This window comes from Haliotis rufescens, unplaced genomic scaffold (genome assembly GCF_023055435.1).
Source record: "Haliotis rufescens isolate VD_foot unplaced genomic scaffold, xgHalRufe1.0.p SCAF_6, whole genome shotgun sequence".
Taxonomy (NCBI): domain Eukaryota; kingdom Metazoa; phylum Mollusca; class Gastropoda; order Lepetellida; family Haliotidae; genus Haliotis; species Haliotis rufescens.
The window spans coordinates 29,094,547-29,110,790 of record NW_025964334.1 but is presented as its reverse complement, the minus strand read 5'-3'; the positions used below and the strand labels follow the sequence as shown (position 1 = coordinate 29,110,790).

Below are 16,244 nucleotides of genomic sequence, written 5' to 3'. Positions count from 1 at the left end.
AAATTAAAAACTACCGTGTAATTAATTTTATGCAAATATTTCGGCATTTCTTCAGAATGAGGCCCATTTCAGCACTGCTATTTTGCATATATTGTGCCCTGCACGAAATAGTCCACAAATTCCTTATTGATGGGTGTTATTTGTAACGCCCTTGTTGGCTGAATGACAAGGAGGTGCTCAGATTAGACATCTGACATGTTCGTCTGAATAACATATGGATCAAATATTTATTTCTATGTGTGTGTCCCCCCCAACAAAACATGTCGCCGAATATTCTTCCGCGCGTGCAAGGTGGAGTGGCTTTCTAGAAATTGGTTTGTTGTGCAGGTGTGATGTTACGAAAATTATTTCCCAATCACACTGTTTGTTGTTTTAGATGTTTAAAAAAATCATTGACATTGTAAATTCAACTTATAAACATGACATTGGGTCATCCGTTTATAGACAAGCGCCTTCATTTGGACCTTGTGTGGAATCTCCCGTATTGTTGTTATAGAATTTTTAGGAAATAGTAAATTTTACACGACATGTGTAAGCTGAATAATATGTTTATTTTTATTTACTTTGACTGATGGCACACCAAAACCATTTTTCGTGCACGACCCCTTTAAGATGAGAACACAATATCTCTAGAATGGAAACGGAGGAGGGTGATTACGTGTCAGTTGAAGACAACGAAATTTGTACAGTAGAAAGTGGAGGTACCTTCTACTGGAATACTGACTTGGGACACCCCGAGTTTGTAGAGGGGACAGTTTCTTTCGTTACGAATGAAGATAATTCTTCCGTCGGTGAAGTAGAATACGAAATAGGCGATTCTTCTGAAGAACAAGAAAATGAGGAAGAAGAAGAGGAGGATATGGAACCTTTGAGTTTCGAACTTCAACAAGGCTTCAGAATTTTACGTGAACTTATGGCAGATGCAAACAAGTCGGTCACTTGGCACTTCTTAGAGTCGGTCGACGATTCTTTTCCAGAAACTCATGACTATTATGACCGAATTAAGTCACCTATGTGGCTGAAGAAAAGTAAGTAACTCAAGTTATATGATAGTTAGTTGTGCTGTCAGTTGTTTATCAATGAGTAATACGGCACTGATTTCAAGAGGAATTCCCTCAAATTTTGGGAAAACCCCTGATTCTATTTTTGTCATTTCCAAATAACCCTCACTAATATATATTTGTTATTTAAATGTTTTCATATTGAGTATTAAAGTATGAAGTGATGTTATTAGTATCTGAATCATGGATGTCAGGAAGGGGAATATGATGAACTGTTTGTTTCCAGTGAACAACACTTGCAAATCAAAAGAAACTTTATATGTCAGAAAAAAAGAGGATTAAACCTGCAAACTGTTTACTTAAAAGAAATCGATATCTTTTTAGACCGACAAAATCGCTTCTATATCCTTAACGAATCCTGAATATCCGATTAATACCAACAGACAATATTTGTGTGCACACACATTCAACATATTCAAGGTTCCAACATTCAAATTTGCACATTTCTTTATTAAAACAACAGTAAACATTGTAACTCATTTTGTCAATAAAATACAAAACCTGTAAACATTTAAATTTCGGGTTGGTTTTGTCTACCATGTTGACTGTCCTTATTATAATCATAAACTATGATAAAGCAACCATGCCAACTGTCATTGACATTCCCCCTATTAGGGAATATTTAACATGTTGAATTTCCTGAACTATACATGTCAACTGTATAAATTAGCGTCGCTCAAACCTAAGACATATCCCTAATGTTAAATGTGAAATATGTAGGGGTTCCTAGATTCAGTCACCACAGAAAATCTGAAGGATCCCCCTTAATTTCAAACACAGAATGACCTGTGTCCACAAAGCATCTTCAACAGTCATATTGTGGGTGTGTATAATCTATCACCAACATGATGAAGCTCTGTAACTATGAATTATTGGCTGATTGTAAAATATTGTATGCAGTTTCATATATAAAAAAGACAATCTATTTCTGTTTTGCGCTGTTTTTCTGTCAAATATATTATTAGTGCCACAGAGTTTTTATTCTCACAACTCAGTTGCTTAGTAAGGCCTTATTTTCTTTGTAGCTGGTTTACAACAAGCCTGACCGACCAAGTAGCCTTGAAATTTAAAAATATAATATGCAGCGTTAGAAATTGGCTCTAGTCTTGTAGTTCTTGCCAAACGATTAGTTGCCAATGGTTAAGATATCATAAGGATGAGTCGAAATTTGCCATTTTTGAGGATGTTGCTATTTATAAGGACTAGTGGACTAAAACAGTTAGCTTCCATGGTTGAATATGATGACTTTGACAAAAAGATTTTTGGCTGATTGTTTAACAATTAAGTGAAAGTAATAAAAAATGCACAAGTTTTATCACCACTGAATGTAAGAAATGGTTGGGGTTTTTTCATTTTTTTTCATTTTTTTTTCCACCAGGTACATTTTAGGCCAAACATGTTGTAATTAAACTTGTAGAAATTATAAGGCCTGAGTGTTAGCTCCTTGGGTCACGTCATCATGATCATTGTGCTGTTATGACTTTATCATTGGATCCTCTCCATGGTCTCTCCATGATGAGGGAATTATCTGAATAGAAAGGTTTTTAGCTGTTTGTTTAAAACATTGCTCATCAGCATATAGATTAGGGCTGGGATGGGTAACTTTGGTCTGGTGGATCCGGAATAGGACCCAGGTACCCACACTACTACCTGGACCCATGGTTAGTCACGTGATATATTGTTTAATGACAAAAACTCACTATAACTCAGTGGGTACACTACAAGTTGTTAATGTTCGCATTCCTTCTGACGATGCTCACATTCCTTTTGACTTGTATATGATTGTGTAAAGATATAGTTTTTCAGTCAACTTCAGTGTATGCATGATCTGATCATTTGATACATGTATCTGACCAGTTTTTCCCCGGGCTGCGATAAACAATTCCCAATCAGACATTTTGTTCCCAACTACCTACAGTGGGTAGCTCGGGTAATAAGGTTTAGGTACCTTGGTAGTAACTTTGGACTCATCCCAGCCCTAATAGACATGTCATTAAAGTAATGAATATAGAAGTGGAATTCTGTTACTAAAGTGGCTTCTTATATTTGCTCACATGGTATTAATCGTTGTTAGTGGTACTTTATCCCAAAATGTTGACATGTGATTGGGTTCTAGATATTGTATCTGCAGGGGTAGATATAACAACAAATTTGTAGCCAGCAGAGCTTTCTCCTTCCTCAAACTATAAACTGGCTCACTACTAAATGATGGAGACCCCGAAGCAGCTGAACCTGAGGTCGCATAGCGACTGAGTTACCTAGGGTAGCTGAAGAAATTTTAGGATTCCTGTTGTAAATAACATTACAAAATGGCAGCCGGTTGTCATTCTACTGAGATGATCGATATGTATCTTTCTTTGACTTAACAATGACCTCAACCCCCTAAATATTTTCTCATCAAAATAACATGATTCACAGGTTGCATCTAATTAAAAAAAATAAATATATATATATATATACACACACAGAGAAGTGTTGAATTTTTTACTGGCCAGGCAGGCCACCTACTTTACGTTTCAGCAAGCCCTTCGCAAATTTAACTGGCCACAGGCCAAAGGACCACCAGTTAAATCAACACCTGTATATTACTGTGCTAATGTTGGTTTTAGGCTTGGTTGTTGCTTCATAGTTGTTAAATCTAGACACTCTTTAAATAAAGTAGGAAAAGTGCAGTGTTTTTTCATATTTACCTATGTTTAAATTAGTCTTTTGTAAGCAGAGATTTATCTAAAAAGTATTCCCAGAGGACAAATTTTGGCCCTACAACCAGATGTAAAACTTTCCAAATTTGGAATAAAAATGATCAATTCAGCATGTTCATGATATTAAGTTTTAGTTTTGCAAAGTTGACCTTTATTTCTCTGATAACTGGACTGAAAAAGAGAATTTGGCTTTTAAACCCTTATTTACATTATTACAGTGAATGCAAAGTTCCCTAAATCCCTAATTTGGATACAAAATGTATTTTTCCCATTTTGCTTGGTCATGTTTATGATGTTGGCACAGTCACTTCATTGAAATGCCATGATAATAGAATGCACATCAGCTCACTTATTACTGTCATTTAAACAGCAACATTGAGCTTTTGGTATTATAAAACTGAAGAGTTGTTAAGATATTAATGTAAGGGAGTTGTGTTTAATGCTGCTTTGAACAGAATTTCAGATATATTTACAATGTGATGGCCTACTGTTCAATGATAATCCAGAATGATGTACAGTATTATCTGTATTAAGCCCTCCACTCTTATAAGCCAATCTGTAACTAATCTTTATAAGCGACCAATACTTATAAGCCTGAAAATGAGTATGACAGTCTGCATTTTCTTGAGTATATTACATATCTTTTAAAGAAAACAGCAGGGTTGATGGGGTATATAATTTTCCTCGTAACTGTTATTTGAAACAGTTGCAGTTTTATTGACTTTTGAACCAAGTTTGTTCACTACCAGTTGGGGAGCCTAGCGGTTAAAGCCTTTGCTCGCCACGCCGAAAACCCGGGTTTGATTCCCGACATGGGTACAAGGTGTGAAGCCCATTTCTGGTGTCCCCCGCCGTGATATTGCTGGAATATTGCTAAAAGAGATGTAAAATCAAACTCACTCACTAATTCTCGATCTCTGTCAACAATTTTAACTCATCTTTCTCATGGTCTATGAATATAATTAGCTTCCCCCTTTGTCAAATTTCCAAGTGCCCATGCTTATGATGGTGAATATGGTAGGTCAGAGACATTTATCTACAAATGGGTTATGTGTTGACAAACCACATTCATCATCAGCATGATCAGGTTAACCTTCTACCGCCTCACTGTCAGTTTGGGTTGTATGCTCCCAGGGAGCTGAGAATAAAAATTGATTGCACACTGGTCCATTGACCGGGGTAATAACATAGTGCTTTTGAGCATGCTTTAACGTGTGTATTTGGCATAATATAAAAATGCACATTATTATGAGTTTAAGGTGATGTAAAATCCCAAATCACTCACTCACTCATCAAATGTGAACATAACATTGTCATGGATAAATCTCTTACACATTGTTTGAATTTTGAAATTAAGATGGGACCTTGAGGTTTCCTTGTGTAGTAATAGTATTTGAATATGAGGAGCTCCTTAATCTTTACCTTTTGTCATTAGGGCTAGACAAGGACCTCTTAACTGTCTTAATTTTGAACACTGATTAGTGTTATAAAAAAGACCCACTGACTTTCATGATTTATTTCTTACACTGCTTACATTCCATGTACATGATATAGTTGAACTTCAGAAGGAGAACACTTCTATAAGTATTTATGGCACTTATCAGCGATAGAAACTAACACTTTTAGTCCACTAGTCCAAATAATGATAACACATAGCAAAACCTTTAAAAAGGGCACATTTCTTTTAGTCCTTATGATACGTTAACTATTGAGCAGTTTGGCAAGGACTACAGGACTAGTGCCAATTTCTAACTCTGCTCATGGTCTAGAGGAATAAGCATGATAAGGTATGCAACAACATCATATTCATGTTTAATGCTGTAATACTTAAAGTATTTATTATCCGTGTAGACATAGAGCATCAAGTGTTCAATCTTTGGCTTCTGGTTAATTCAATTTTCCTTTCCCTTTGTGTAGTGGATGAGAAGTTTCGCCAGCACTGCTATGAGACCATCACTGAGTTTGTTGCTGACTTCCGCCTCATGCTTGAGAACTGTTTCCGCTACAATGGCCCTGACCATTATGTTTCCAAACGTGGACAGAGACTGGAAACCATGCTGGAACAGAAGTTGGCGCTGTTGTCCCGGTGAGTCAAGTGTTGTCAGTCTGGAACAGCAGTACTATCAGTAGAGTTGTCATTCAAAACAGGGACCGCCTCCGTGGTCTAGTGGTAGAGTGTCCGCCCGGAGAGCGGAAGGTCCGGGGTTCGATCCCCGGCTGCGTCATACCAAAAGACGTTAAAAGATGGTACTTGTTACCCTGTCTGGCGCTCGGCATTAAGGGGCTAAAACAAGAACTGGTCGGCTCGGAGTCAGTATACTGTGTCTGAGTGGGGTATTCATGTTAAACTGCGGCATGGTATCTCAGTGAGCTAGCACTATAAATCGGCATCAGTCCGGACTAGTACAAGCACACACACACACACGTGCATGCACGTCGCTATATAAGTGCAATAATCTTGGACGCAACATTAAACCCAATTTCACCTCACCTCACCTCATTCAAAATGGACATGCTGATGATTCAGTGTTATCTCTCAAACTGTATTAATAAGTGACGAAAATAGCCATGCATTGTCATTATAACTATTATTACTATTAGACCTTAAAACCCTTTTAAGATTCGGGTTGGAATTGATCTTCAGCATCCAATGCTTCTCAGAAGAGGCGCCTCATGGGTTCGCATGGTCAAGCTTGGTGATTTGGTTGATGTATGTCATTGTATCCCAGTTGCGTAGATTGATGCCCATGATGTCAATCACTGGATTGTCTGGTCCAAACACGATTATTTACAGACCGCCGTCATATAGCTGTAATGTTGCTGAGTACAGCGCTAAACAACAAGCAAACAAACAAACTTCTTGAAACTGTATATTAAGTATTTTAAATATCAAGGAATATGTTGTTATGTTTTTCAGTCTATCAGGGTTTTACCTTTACTCACAATTGTTGCCTTAAAGGGGACCCTCGATAATTAAAGGTCTTGTAGGCAATATGAGGGTCCTGTGTTTTAAAAGAAGTGAAATGGCGTAGTGTACGGTAAGTTTTGATAATTACTTCAGAGCCAGGAATGAACCAATGATCATGAGGACAGTTGTCATGATAGATGGTTGAAATCACAGAAACACGTAACTGCTCTTAGTTCTCTGCAAATACAATGAATATTATTGTGCATCCCTCGAGACGCAGTATACCCTCTTTCTGTGTCCAATCTGAATATCTGGGCGTACTGGGCACAAGTTTGTGCGTCGTATGAAACTCTGCTTATCAATATCAACCCAGGAAAGCAGATTCTGTTCCCATATGTTAGGGCACGGGTGGCCCAGTCATCAAGGCATGCCAGAAACATGATCATGGGTTTGAATCCCCTTTTGCCCTGATTATGTTTCTAGATTTTTCAGCACCATACCCGTGTACATGGGTTTCACCAGATTGGTAAACATGTGCACCACTTCGACTTAGCTTTCACATCAAGCTGTCAAGCTGTGATGTAACGGCAATACAGCTCCAAGCAACGCTAAACCCAAATCACTTACTCACTCACTTACTCATTTATCATGTGACAGGTAGGAAAATTGGTAACTTTATTGGCAAAATTGGAATGCTGCGTTGAGGTCTTGCTGAAATTGATGAGGGTTAGGGTATCATGGTTGGCATGGTTGAGGGAGCTCAACTGGAATGTTTTAGTAGTCCAAACAAGTTTCAGTATCTTTCTAGCAAATAAGTAGCCGCGATACTATTCACTCACTCAAAGTATCAGTATTTGAACCACAAGATATATAACTTTGCTTTGCCAGAGATCTGCGAGAGAAGACCAGTATATCTGCCACCTCAGGGGGAGCCTCAGAGGAGTCCTTCTCAGCATCAGGTAGGTGGAGATGATCATACCTAGACTCATCCTTGATTATCCAGTGTATTGTATCTCCATTCTGATTAATACCATGGATCCATTTGCTGCCATAAGTTTGTTTTGGAAGAGATGTAACTGCCTCCATCTCTCTATACACTAACATAACACTGTCACAGAACTTCTCTCGCCCATGAGCTTGATATCAAAAACCAATCAAAGGATCAGGTTGTCAGGCTTTGTGACTCGGTTGATACCATGTCATTGTACCCTGACGGCATGGAATATTGAACCAATTGATTGTTTGGTCCAGATTTAATTAATTTACAGGTCACTGTTATATAGTCAGAATATATTGCTGAGTTGGGAGTTAAACAACAAACAATCAAACTAAAGCCGTGTAAAAGTAGTAAAACCTGACTCATTGATTTTGAAATGTATAAAATGGCTACAAAGATGGCAGAGTGACAAAGTAGTGTTGGTGGGGGATGCTGTTGGTTTAATATATTTTAATTCATTACATTCTTAGGGGCGGTCGGGTAGCCTAGTGGTTAAAGTGTTCGCTCATCACGCCGAAGAACCGGGTTTGAATCCCGCATGGGTACAGTGTGTGAAGCCCATTTCTGGTGTCCCCCGTCGTGATATTGCTGGAATATTGCTAAAAGCGGCGTAAAACCAAACTCACTCACTCATTACATTCTTAACACGAAGAATTTTTAATCGTCAGTTTATCAAATTGATGGACATTACTTTGTTTAGTGTAAGTTTATGTTTATGATCAGTAACACTATTTTAATTCCCTGAGAATAGTAAGCAATGAAGTGTATGATATCACTCACTCACTCCTGTTTTCTAGGTCTTCGTCGTCGCATCAAGACCATCGTTCCGCACGACTCGTCGGCGCTGCTGAACCACCTGCGGGAGGAGGAAGTGAAGCAGCAGCGGGAACAGCGGCGCCAGCAGATTGCCGACCGCAAGGCGGCCCAGGAGGCATACCTTCACAACCTCCAGGAGTGGGAGGACCAGCTGATGGAGGAGCCGCTCAGGTCACAGATGAAGGCCATGTGGGAGGTCAGTAGTTCTAACAATTGGTTAAGTGTTCAGAAAGCTATCAATTATTGATTAATCATTGTTTGATATAACTGATATATGTGGCTTAAGGCCAGACACGGCACCTAAAATTGACATAACTGCTTCAATATGTCAAAATCAAGGTTTTGATTTTTTTCGCATATATAATACATGTACTTTGTGATGCAACATTTTTTTTACGATATTGTGTACATTTACTGAATAAAAAACGTTATTAAAATCATAATGTGTGGTATTGTTTTTAAATATGATCGTAATCAACGTGGAAAAACCTGAACTTTCACTCATGACAACGCCCCCGTAGCTGTAACGAACCCCTTCATGTTATACATCGATAGAAAGCTGATCGTTTCCGCCATGTTTCTGTGCAAAAACATTCTAAAAATAGATATTCCACGTGAGGCTATCGTCACTTTTCCCGCGAGTGATTTTGTACGTAAACTACCATTTAAGGAGAAATATCCCATAATGCAACATTCGGGAATATTCGTTCGATCCAAATAAAGTAAAACATATCCCACAATGCACCATTCGGCTTAGCAACAAAACTTCGGCCTTTTCCGGTAGGTATACAAAATGGCGGCTGCTCAGCGAAAAGTTTGACAGGTAAACATCGTTTTTGATATTTTCTTGACTGAAAATTGTTGTATTTTTTAAAAATGAGGGCAAAACACGGGGCACAACACGCCTATGGTAAGAATAAGAGGCGAAGGGCAAGTCAGTTGAAGGAGGCACGTTCGAAATGCGGTGTTAGAGTTACGACCCGTGTTGACAGCGCGATCGACCCTGTGTCAGATTCTGACAGCTTTGACGTTTTGGATACATTGGAATCATCCGGGGACCACGCCGTTGAGGAAAAAATCCCCGTTGGAGACAATGAAGGTGAGAATTCTTTTTCATTGAATGCAACTTCACGCAGCGACATAAAATTATCAAAATTTAAAGCTGGTGAAAATATCAAATCTCCCGTGCTTGACAATGAACCCAAACCTCAATGGATGTTAATTGACATGAGACAAATGAATTTATTTTTTCAAGAGATTGATTGCCCATCGTGTCACGAACAGGGGTCTTTGTTGTTTGAAAAGAGCGACAATTTTGATAGATTTGGATTTGCTGTAAATATTATGTTGACATGCCAAAACTGTCAGATGTGTGTTGACAAACATTACACTTCACAAAGGTCAGGTAATAAATCGGGTACCAATCCCTTTCAGGTGAATGACATTTTTATGCTCTTTCTGTCAGAGGTAGGACTTGGACATGCTGCTATGAAAAAGTTTTGTCTGGTTTTTGGAATGGAAGGTCTCCATCCAAAGACATTTCAACACAAACAAAACATTCTTTCACAGGTTGTTGTTGAAAATACTGAGGAAGTTTTGACTCAGAGTGTTGAAATTATCAAACATGCTTATGGTGAGCAACAGACAGTTTCAAATGATGTACCTTTAGACATTACTGTCAGTTATGACGGATCATGGCAGAAGAGAGGCCACACTTCAAATTATGGTGTTGGGGCGGTTATTGATGTTTTGACAGGTCTAGTGATTGATTATGAAGTCCTGTCAAAATACTGCCATGCATGTACCCTTCATATCAACAGTCTAGGACAGGACACCACAGAGTTCAGACAGTGGTATGAAGGACATGCTGGTAGGTGTTGCCAAAATTATGAAGGTAGTTCCAATGCCATGGAAGTTGAAGCCGCTAAGAGGCTATGGTCCCGTTCTTTGGAAAAGCATAATATACGTTACACATGTATACTTTCAGACGGTGACAGCAAAACCCACAAGGCAATCAACGACCTTCAACCCTATGGACCAGACATCAGTATTGACAAGGAAGACTGTGTTAACCATGCTCATAAAAGGATGGGCACTGCTCTTCTGAAATTGTCAAAAGAGTTGAGATTGGGTGGTAGGGGCAAAGGAAAGCTGACTAAAGACAAAGCTCTTAAATTTCAGTATTATTACCGCTTTGCCATCACTAACAATGTTGGTAACATCGATGGTACAAGGAATGCAATCTGGGCAAGTTTGTTTCATTGCATGTCAACCGATGATTCTCCCCATCACACTAGATGTCCCACTGGTCCCTCAAGTTGGTGTTTTTATAATAGAGCACTGGCTAATGATCTTGAGCCTCCTGCTCACGCAGACAACATCAGACATTTTCTCGATGCAGAAATTGCAGAAAAGATGGTACCTGTGTATCAAAGAATGTCTGATGAAAACCTCCTTAAGAGGATGGTGAAAGGCAAGACACAGAATGCTAATGAATGCTTGCATTCTGTGATCTGGTCCCGTTGTCCGAAGACCGTCTTTGTGGGTGCAAGGCGGTTGCATCGGGCAGTGGCGTCTGCAATAGCTTCGTTCAATGAGGGTACTTGTCACATTACTCAGGTAATGAACAAGCTTGCAATAGAAGCTAATGAAATAACAGCAGCTTCTGTTGAAAGACTTGATAATGTGAGAACCCTCAAAGCAAGGAAGCAAAGCCAGGAGACATCTAAGATGGAACGTAGTGCAAAGTGGGAGGCTAAAAAAAGGGACCGAGTTCATGTTGACGCAGCTGAAGGCTTGTTGTATGGTGCTGGGGAGTTTTAAGTCCTGTTATTTCTTTGTACATGCATTGTTTTATGTATCTTGAATACATCCCATCAGTAAACTAAGATTTTGTAAGTGTTTAATAGGTGCTTTAGGAAGAAAACCATATACAAACTTATTTCCTCATTTTCTCCATTAACGTCATTTCGGATCTTAGTGAACATAGGTCTCAACCGTTATTGGCCCGATTTGAATGAAATTTGGTGTACATATAGGCAGAGGATTACTTTACACAATAACAGAGAGACTTTTTAAAATTTGTTGGCCATTTTTATTTTAAAAAATAAATTATGTGTAAAAATCAACCTAAAATATGTGAAATTTTGAAAAATTATTTTAAAAATATATACCAGTCTTTTTTTAATTTTTCTTTCTGTCATTGTACCCAACACCATACAAGCTTTGTTATACAATTGAAATTATATAAATATCTTTATTGGTCTTAGAGAAAAACTGAAACTCATTTCTATCTTTTTCAGGCTTGCGGCGGCCATCTTGGATGTTTCCATGGCAACCGGTGGCAACATCACCTGGAAAAGACTCCATTTCAATTGTTAATATGTATACCTCAAAGTTGTAACCAATTAAAACTAACAAATACTTGTGAAGCATTTTGTCAATTGTAAGGTGCAGTGTCTGGCCTTAAAGCACTCACTCACAATTATGACAACCATCATACGTAATACAAAGAGATGGGCTATATTATATTTGGTGGGGAGTGGGGACACAATATTTCTTCAGTCAGGAAATATACTTCTTCAAAGAAGTAAAGGAACACCTGATTCTTTCATATTACTATAGTTAATCTGTCATGGCATTATTCTTTCCAGATTCTTTCATATTACTGTAGTTAATCTGTAATTGCTGGACAGGGTAACTATAGTAATATGGCAAAATTGGGTAGTCCTTAACTTCTTTTGAGTAGTATATGAAAACAAATTCTGAAAGAAAGACAATTTATTTTGCACCCACAACACATTTTTTTCACGACATCCATCATTTCCAATGACTGATATTTTGTTTTAAAGCCAGAGGGCAATCAATTTTTCCAGCATTTTCAAGAACAGATTAATTTTAGAAATGGTTGACCCCTAATACATGTCTTAATTTTTTTTTGAAATGGTTTGACTCTGATTGAAGCAGTATTTTAGCTCTGAGTGTCATAAGTAGAACATGTAGAAGACTCTGCTCATGTGATGTTCCATTGTGGTCCTAGATTCCTGCAATTGGTCACTTCCTGTTCCTGTGTCAAGAGCCACTGAACTTGGAGGAGGTTGCCCACTACGAGCTGGAGTGCAGTTTTCTCATGCCCAGGCAGAGCTCCACCATGCAGAGGGTCATGTCCTCCCTGCTCTCTACACCCTTCCAGAGGACCAAGTAAGTGTACTCCCTGCGCCCCACTCCCTTCCAGAGGACCAAGTAAGTGTCCTCCCTGCTCTCCACTCCCTTCCAGAGAACCAAGTAAGTGTCCTCCCTGCTCCACGCTCCCTTCCAGAGCACCAAGTAAGTGTTCTCCCCGCTCCCTTCCAGAGGACCAAGTAAGTGTCTTCCCTGCTCCCCACTCCCTTCCAGAGGACCAAGTAAGTGTTCTCCCCGCTCCCTTCCAGAGGAACAAATTTAGAGTCCTCCCCGCTCCTCACTCCCTTCCAAAGGACCAAGTAAGTGTCCTCCCTGCTCCCCACTCCCTTCCAGAGAACCAAGTAAGTGTCCTCCCTGCTCCCCACTCCCTTCCAGAGAACCAAGTAAGTGTCCTCCCTGCTCTCCACTCCCTTCCAGAGAACCAAGTAAGTGTCCTCCCTGCTCCCCGCTCCCTTCCATAGAAACAAGTAAGTGTCCTCCCTGCTCCCCACTCCCTTCCAGAGGACCAAGTTAGTGTCCTCCCCCCTCCCCACTCCCTTCCAGAGAACCAAGTAAGTGTTCTCCCCGCTCCCTTCCAGAGGACCAAGTAAGTGTCTTCCCTGCTCCCCACTCCCTTCCAGAGGACCAAGTAAGTGTTCTCCCCACTCCCTTCCAGAGGACCAATTTAGAGTCCTCCCCGCTCCTCACTCCCTTCCAAAGGACCAAGTAAGTGTCCTCCCTGCTCCCCACTCCCTTCCAGAGAACCAAGTAAGTGTCCTCCCTGCTCCCCACTCCCTTCCAGAGAACCAAGTAAGTGTCCTCCCTGCTCTCCACTCCCTTCCAGAGAACCAAGTAAGTGTCCTCCCTGCTCCCCGCTCCCTTCCATAGAAACAAGTAAGTGTCCTCCCTGCTCCCCACTCCCTTCCAGAGGACCAAGTTAGTGTCCTCCCCGCTCCCCACTCCCTTCCAGAGAACCAAGTAAGTGTCCTCCCTGCTCCCCTCTCCCTTCCAGAGGACCAAGTAAGTGTCCTCCCTGCTCTCCACTCCCTTCCAGAGAACCAAGTAAGTGTCCTCCCTGCTCCACGCTCCCTTCCAGAGCACCAAGTAAGTGTTCTCCCCGCTCCCTTCCAGAGGACCAAGTAAGTGTCTTCCCTGCTCCCCACTCCCTTCCAGAGGACCAAGTAAGTGTTCTCCCCGCTCCCTTCCAGAGGACCAATTTAGAGTCCTCCCCGCTCCTCACTCCCTTCCAAAGGACCAAGTAAGTGTCCTCCCTGCTCCCCACTCCCTTCCAGAGAACCAAGTAAGTGTCCTCCCTGCTCCCCACTCCCTTCCAGAGAACCAAGTAAGTGTCCTCCCTGCTCTCCACTCCCTTCCAGAGAACCAAGTAAGTGTCCTCCCTGCTCCCCGCTCCCTTCCATAGAAACAAGTAAGTGTCCTCCCTGCTCCCCACTCCCTTCCAGAGGACCAAGTTAGTGTCCTCCCCGCTCCCCACTCCCTTCCAGAGAACCAAGTAAGTGTCCTCCCTGCTCCCCTCTCCCTTCCAGAGGACCAAGTAAGTGTCCTCCCTGCTCCCCACTCCCTTCCAGAGAACCAAGTAAGTGTCCTCCCTGCTCCACGCTCCCTTCCAGAGCACCAAGTAAGTGTTCTCCACGCTCCCTTCCAGAGCACCAAGTAAGTGTTCTCCCCGCTCCCTTCCAGAGGACCAAGTAAGTGTCTTCCCTGCTCCCCACTCCCTTCCAGAGGACCAAGTAAGTGTTCTCCCCGCTCCCTTCCAGAGGACCAATTTAGAGTCCTCCCCGCTCCTCACTCCCTTCCAAAGGACCAAGTAAGTGTCCTCCCTGCTCCCCACTCCCTTCCAGAGAACCAAGTAAGTGTCCTCCCTGCTCCCCACTCCCTTCCAGAGAACCAAGTAAGTGTCCTCCCTGCTCTCCACTCCCTTCCAGAGAACCAAGTAAGTGTCCTCCCTGCTCCCCGCTCCCTTCCATAGAAACAAGTAAGTGTCCTCCCTGCTCCCCACTCCCTTCCAGAGGACCAAGTTAGTGTCCTCCCCACTCCCCACTCCCTTCCAGAGAACCAAGTAAGTGTCCTCCCTGTCACCTCTCCCTTCCAGAGAACCAAGTAAGTTTCCTCCCTGCTCTCCACTCCCTTCCAGAGAACCAAGTAAGTGTCCTTCCTGCTCCCAACTCCCTTCCAGAGGACCAAGTAAGTTAAGTGTCCTCCCTGCTTCCCTCTCCCTTCCAGAGAACCAAGTAAGTGTCCTTCCTGCTCTCCACTCCCTTCCAGAGAACAAAGTAAGTGTCCTTCCTGCTCCCCACTCCCTTCCAGAGGACCAAGTAAGTGTCCTCCCTGCTCCCCACTCCCTTCCAGAGAACCAAGTAAGTGTCCTCCCTGCTCTCCTCTCCCTTCCAGAGAACCAAGTAAGTGTCCTCCCTGCTCCCCTCTCCCTTCCAGAGAACCAAGTAAGTGTCCTCCCTGCTCTCCACTCCCTTCCAGAGAACCAAGTAAGTGTCCTCCCTGCTCCCCGCTCCCTTCCATAGAACCAAGTAAGTGTCCCCACTCCCTTCCAGAGAACCAAGTAAGTGTCCTCCCTGCTCTCCACCCCCTTCCAGAGAACCAAGTAAGTGTCCTCCCTGCTCCCCACTCCCTTCCAGAGGACCAAGTAAGTGTCCTCCCTGCTCTCCACTCCCTTCCAGAGAACCAAGTAAGTGTCCTCCCTGCTCCCCACTCCCTTCCAGAGGACCAAGTAAGTGTCCTCCCTGCTCTCCACTCCCTTCCAGAGAACCAAGTAAGTGTCCTCCCTGCTCCCCACTCCCTTCCAGAGGACCAAGTAAGTTTTCTCCCCGCTCCCTTCCAGAGGACCAATTTAGTGTTCTCCCCGCTCCTCAATCCCTTCCAGAGGACCAAGTAAGTGTCCTCCCTGCTCCCCACTCCCTTCCAGAGGACCAAGTAAGTTTTCTCCCCGCTCCCTTCCAGAGGACCAATTTAGTGTTCTCCCCGCTCCTCAATCCCTTCCAGAGGACCAAGTAAGTGTCCTCCCTGCTCCCCACTCCCTTCCAGAGGACCAAGTAAGTGTCCTCCCTGCTCCCCACTCCCTTCCAGAGGACCAAGTAAGTGTCCTCCCTGCTCCCCACTCCCTTCCAGAGAACCAAGTAAGTGTCCTCCCTGCTCCCCACTCCCTTCAAGAGAACAAAGTAAGTGTCCTTCCTGCTCCCCACTCCCTTCCAGAGGACCAAGTAAATGTACTTTGTTCCCCACTGCCTTCCAGGGTGACGTTGTACAAAACAACCTTAACGCTACGAGTTTTGTAAGTCTGTGTTAAGGTATGTGACTTACGATCACCTTAGTGCTAAGATTGTTTTGTACACCGGTACCTCGAGGACCAAGTAAGCATCCTCCCTGCTGCCCACACCCTTCCAGAGGACCAAGTAATGATATTCTGACAATAATCAATGCTTTAGATGTAATCGTACTTAATGAACATGCTGAAGTAACCTCAAAATTAGCTTTCAAATACAATGCTGGAGTGAGCTACACCATCAGTCCTACTGTGCCAAATGATTTGAAGCCATGTTTGTGTACAAAAACAGCGACAAATCGAG

The 16,244-nt window shown here is 42.1% G+C and overlaps 1 protein-coding gene and 1 long non-coding RNA gene across 2 annotated transcripts in view; both read left to right on the top strand.

Annotated features, from left to right (window-relative positions):
* The first annotated feature begins 263 nt into the window (after positions 1-263).
* Positions 264-16,244, top strand: part of LOC124141060 (uncharacterized protein KIAA2026-like) — a 36,296-nt gene continuing 20,315 nt past the window's right edge. Inside the window, exons 1-5 of the mRNA XM_046508941.2 lie at positions 264-1,028; positions 5,681-5,849; positions 7,560-7,630; positions 8,466-8,680; positions 12,524-12,684. Coding sequence (XP_046364897.2) covers positions 635-1,028; positions 5,681-5,849; positions 7,560-7,630; positions 8,466-8,680; positions 12,524-12,684 — 1,010 coding nt within the window. The 5' untranslated portion in view covers positions 264-634. The remainder of the gene's footprint in view (positions 1,029-5,680; positions 5,850-7,559; positions 7,631-8,465; positions 8,681-12,523; positions 12,685-16,244) is intronic.
* Positions 9,553-11,910, top strand: LOC125374781. Its single transcript, XR_007218758.1, has 2 exons — positions 9,553-9,583; positions 11,787-11,910. It is a non-coding gene; the product is annotated as an uncharacterized LOC125374781 (long non-coding RNA).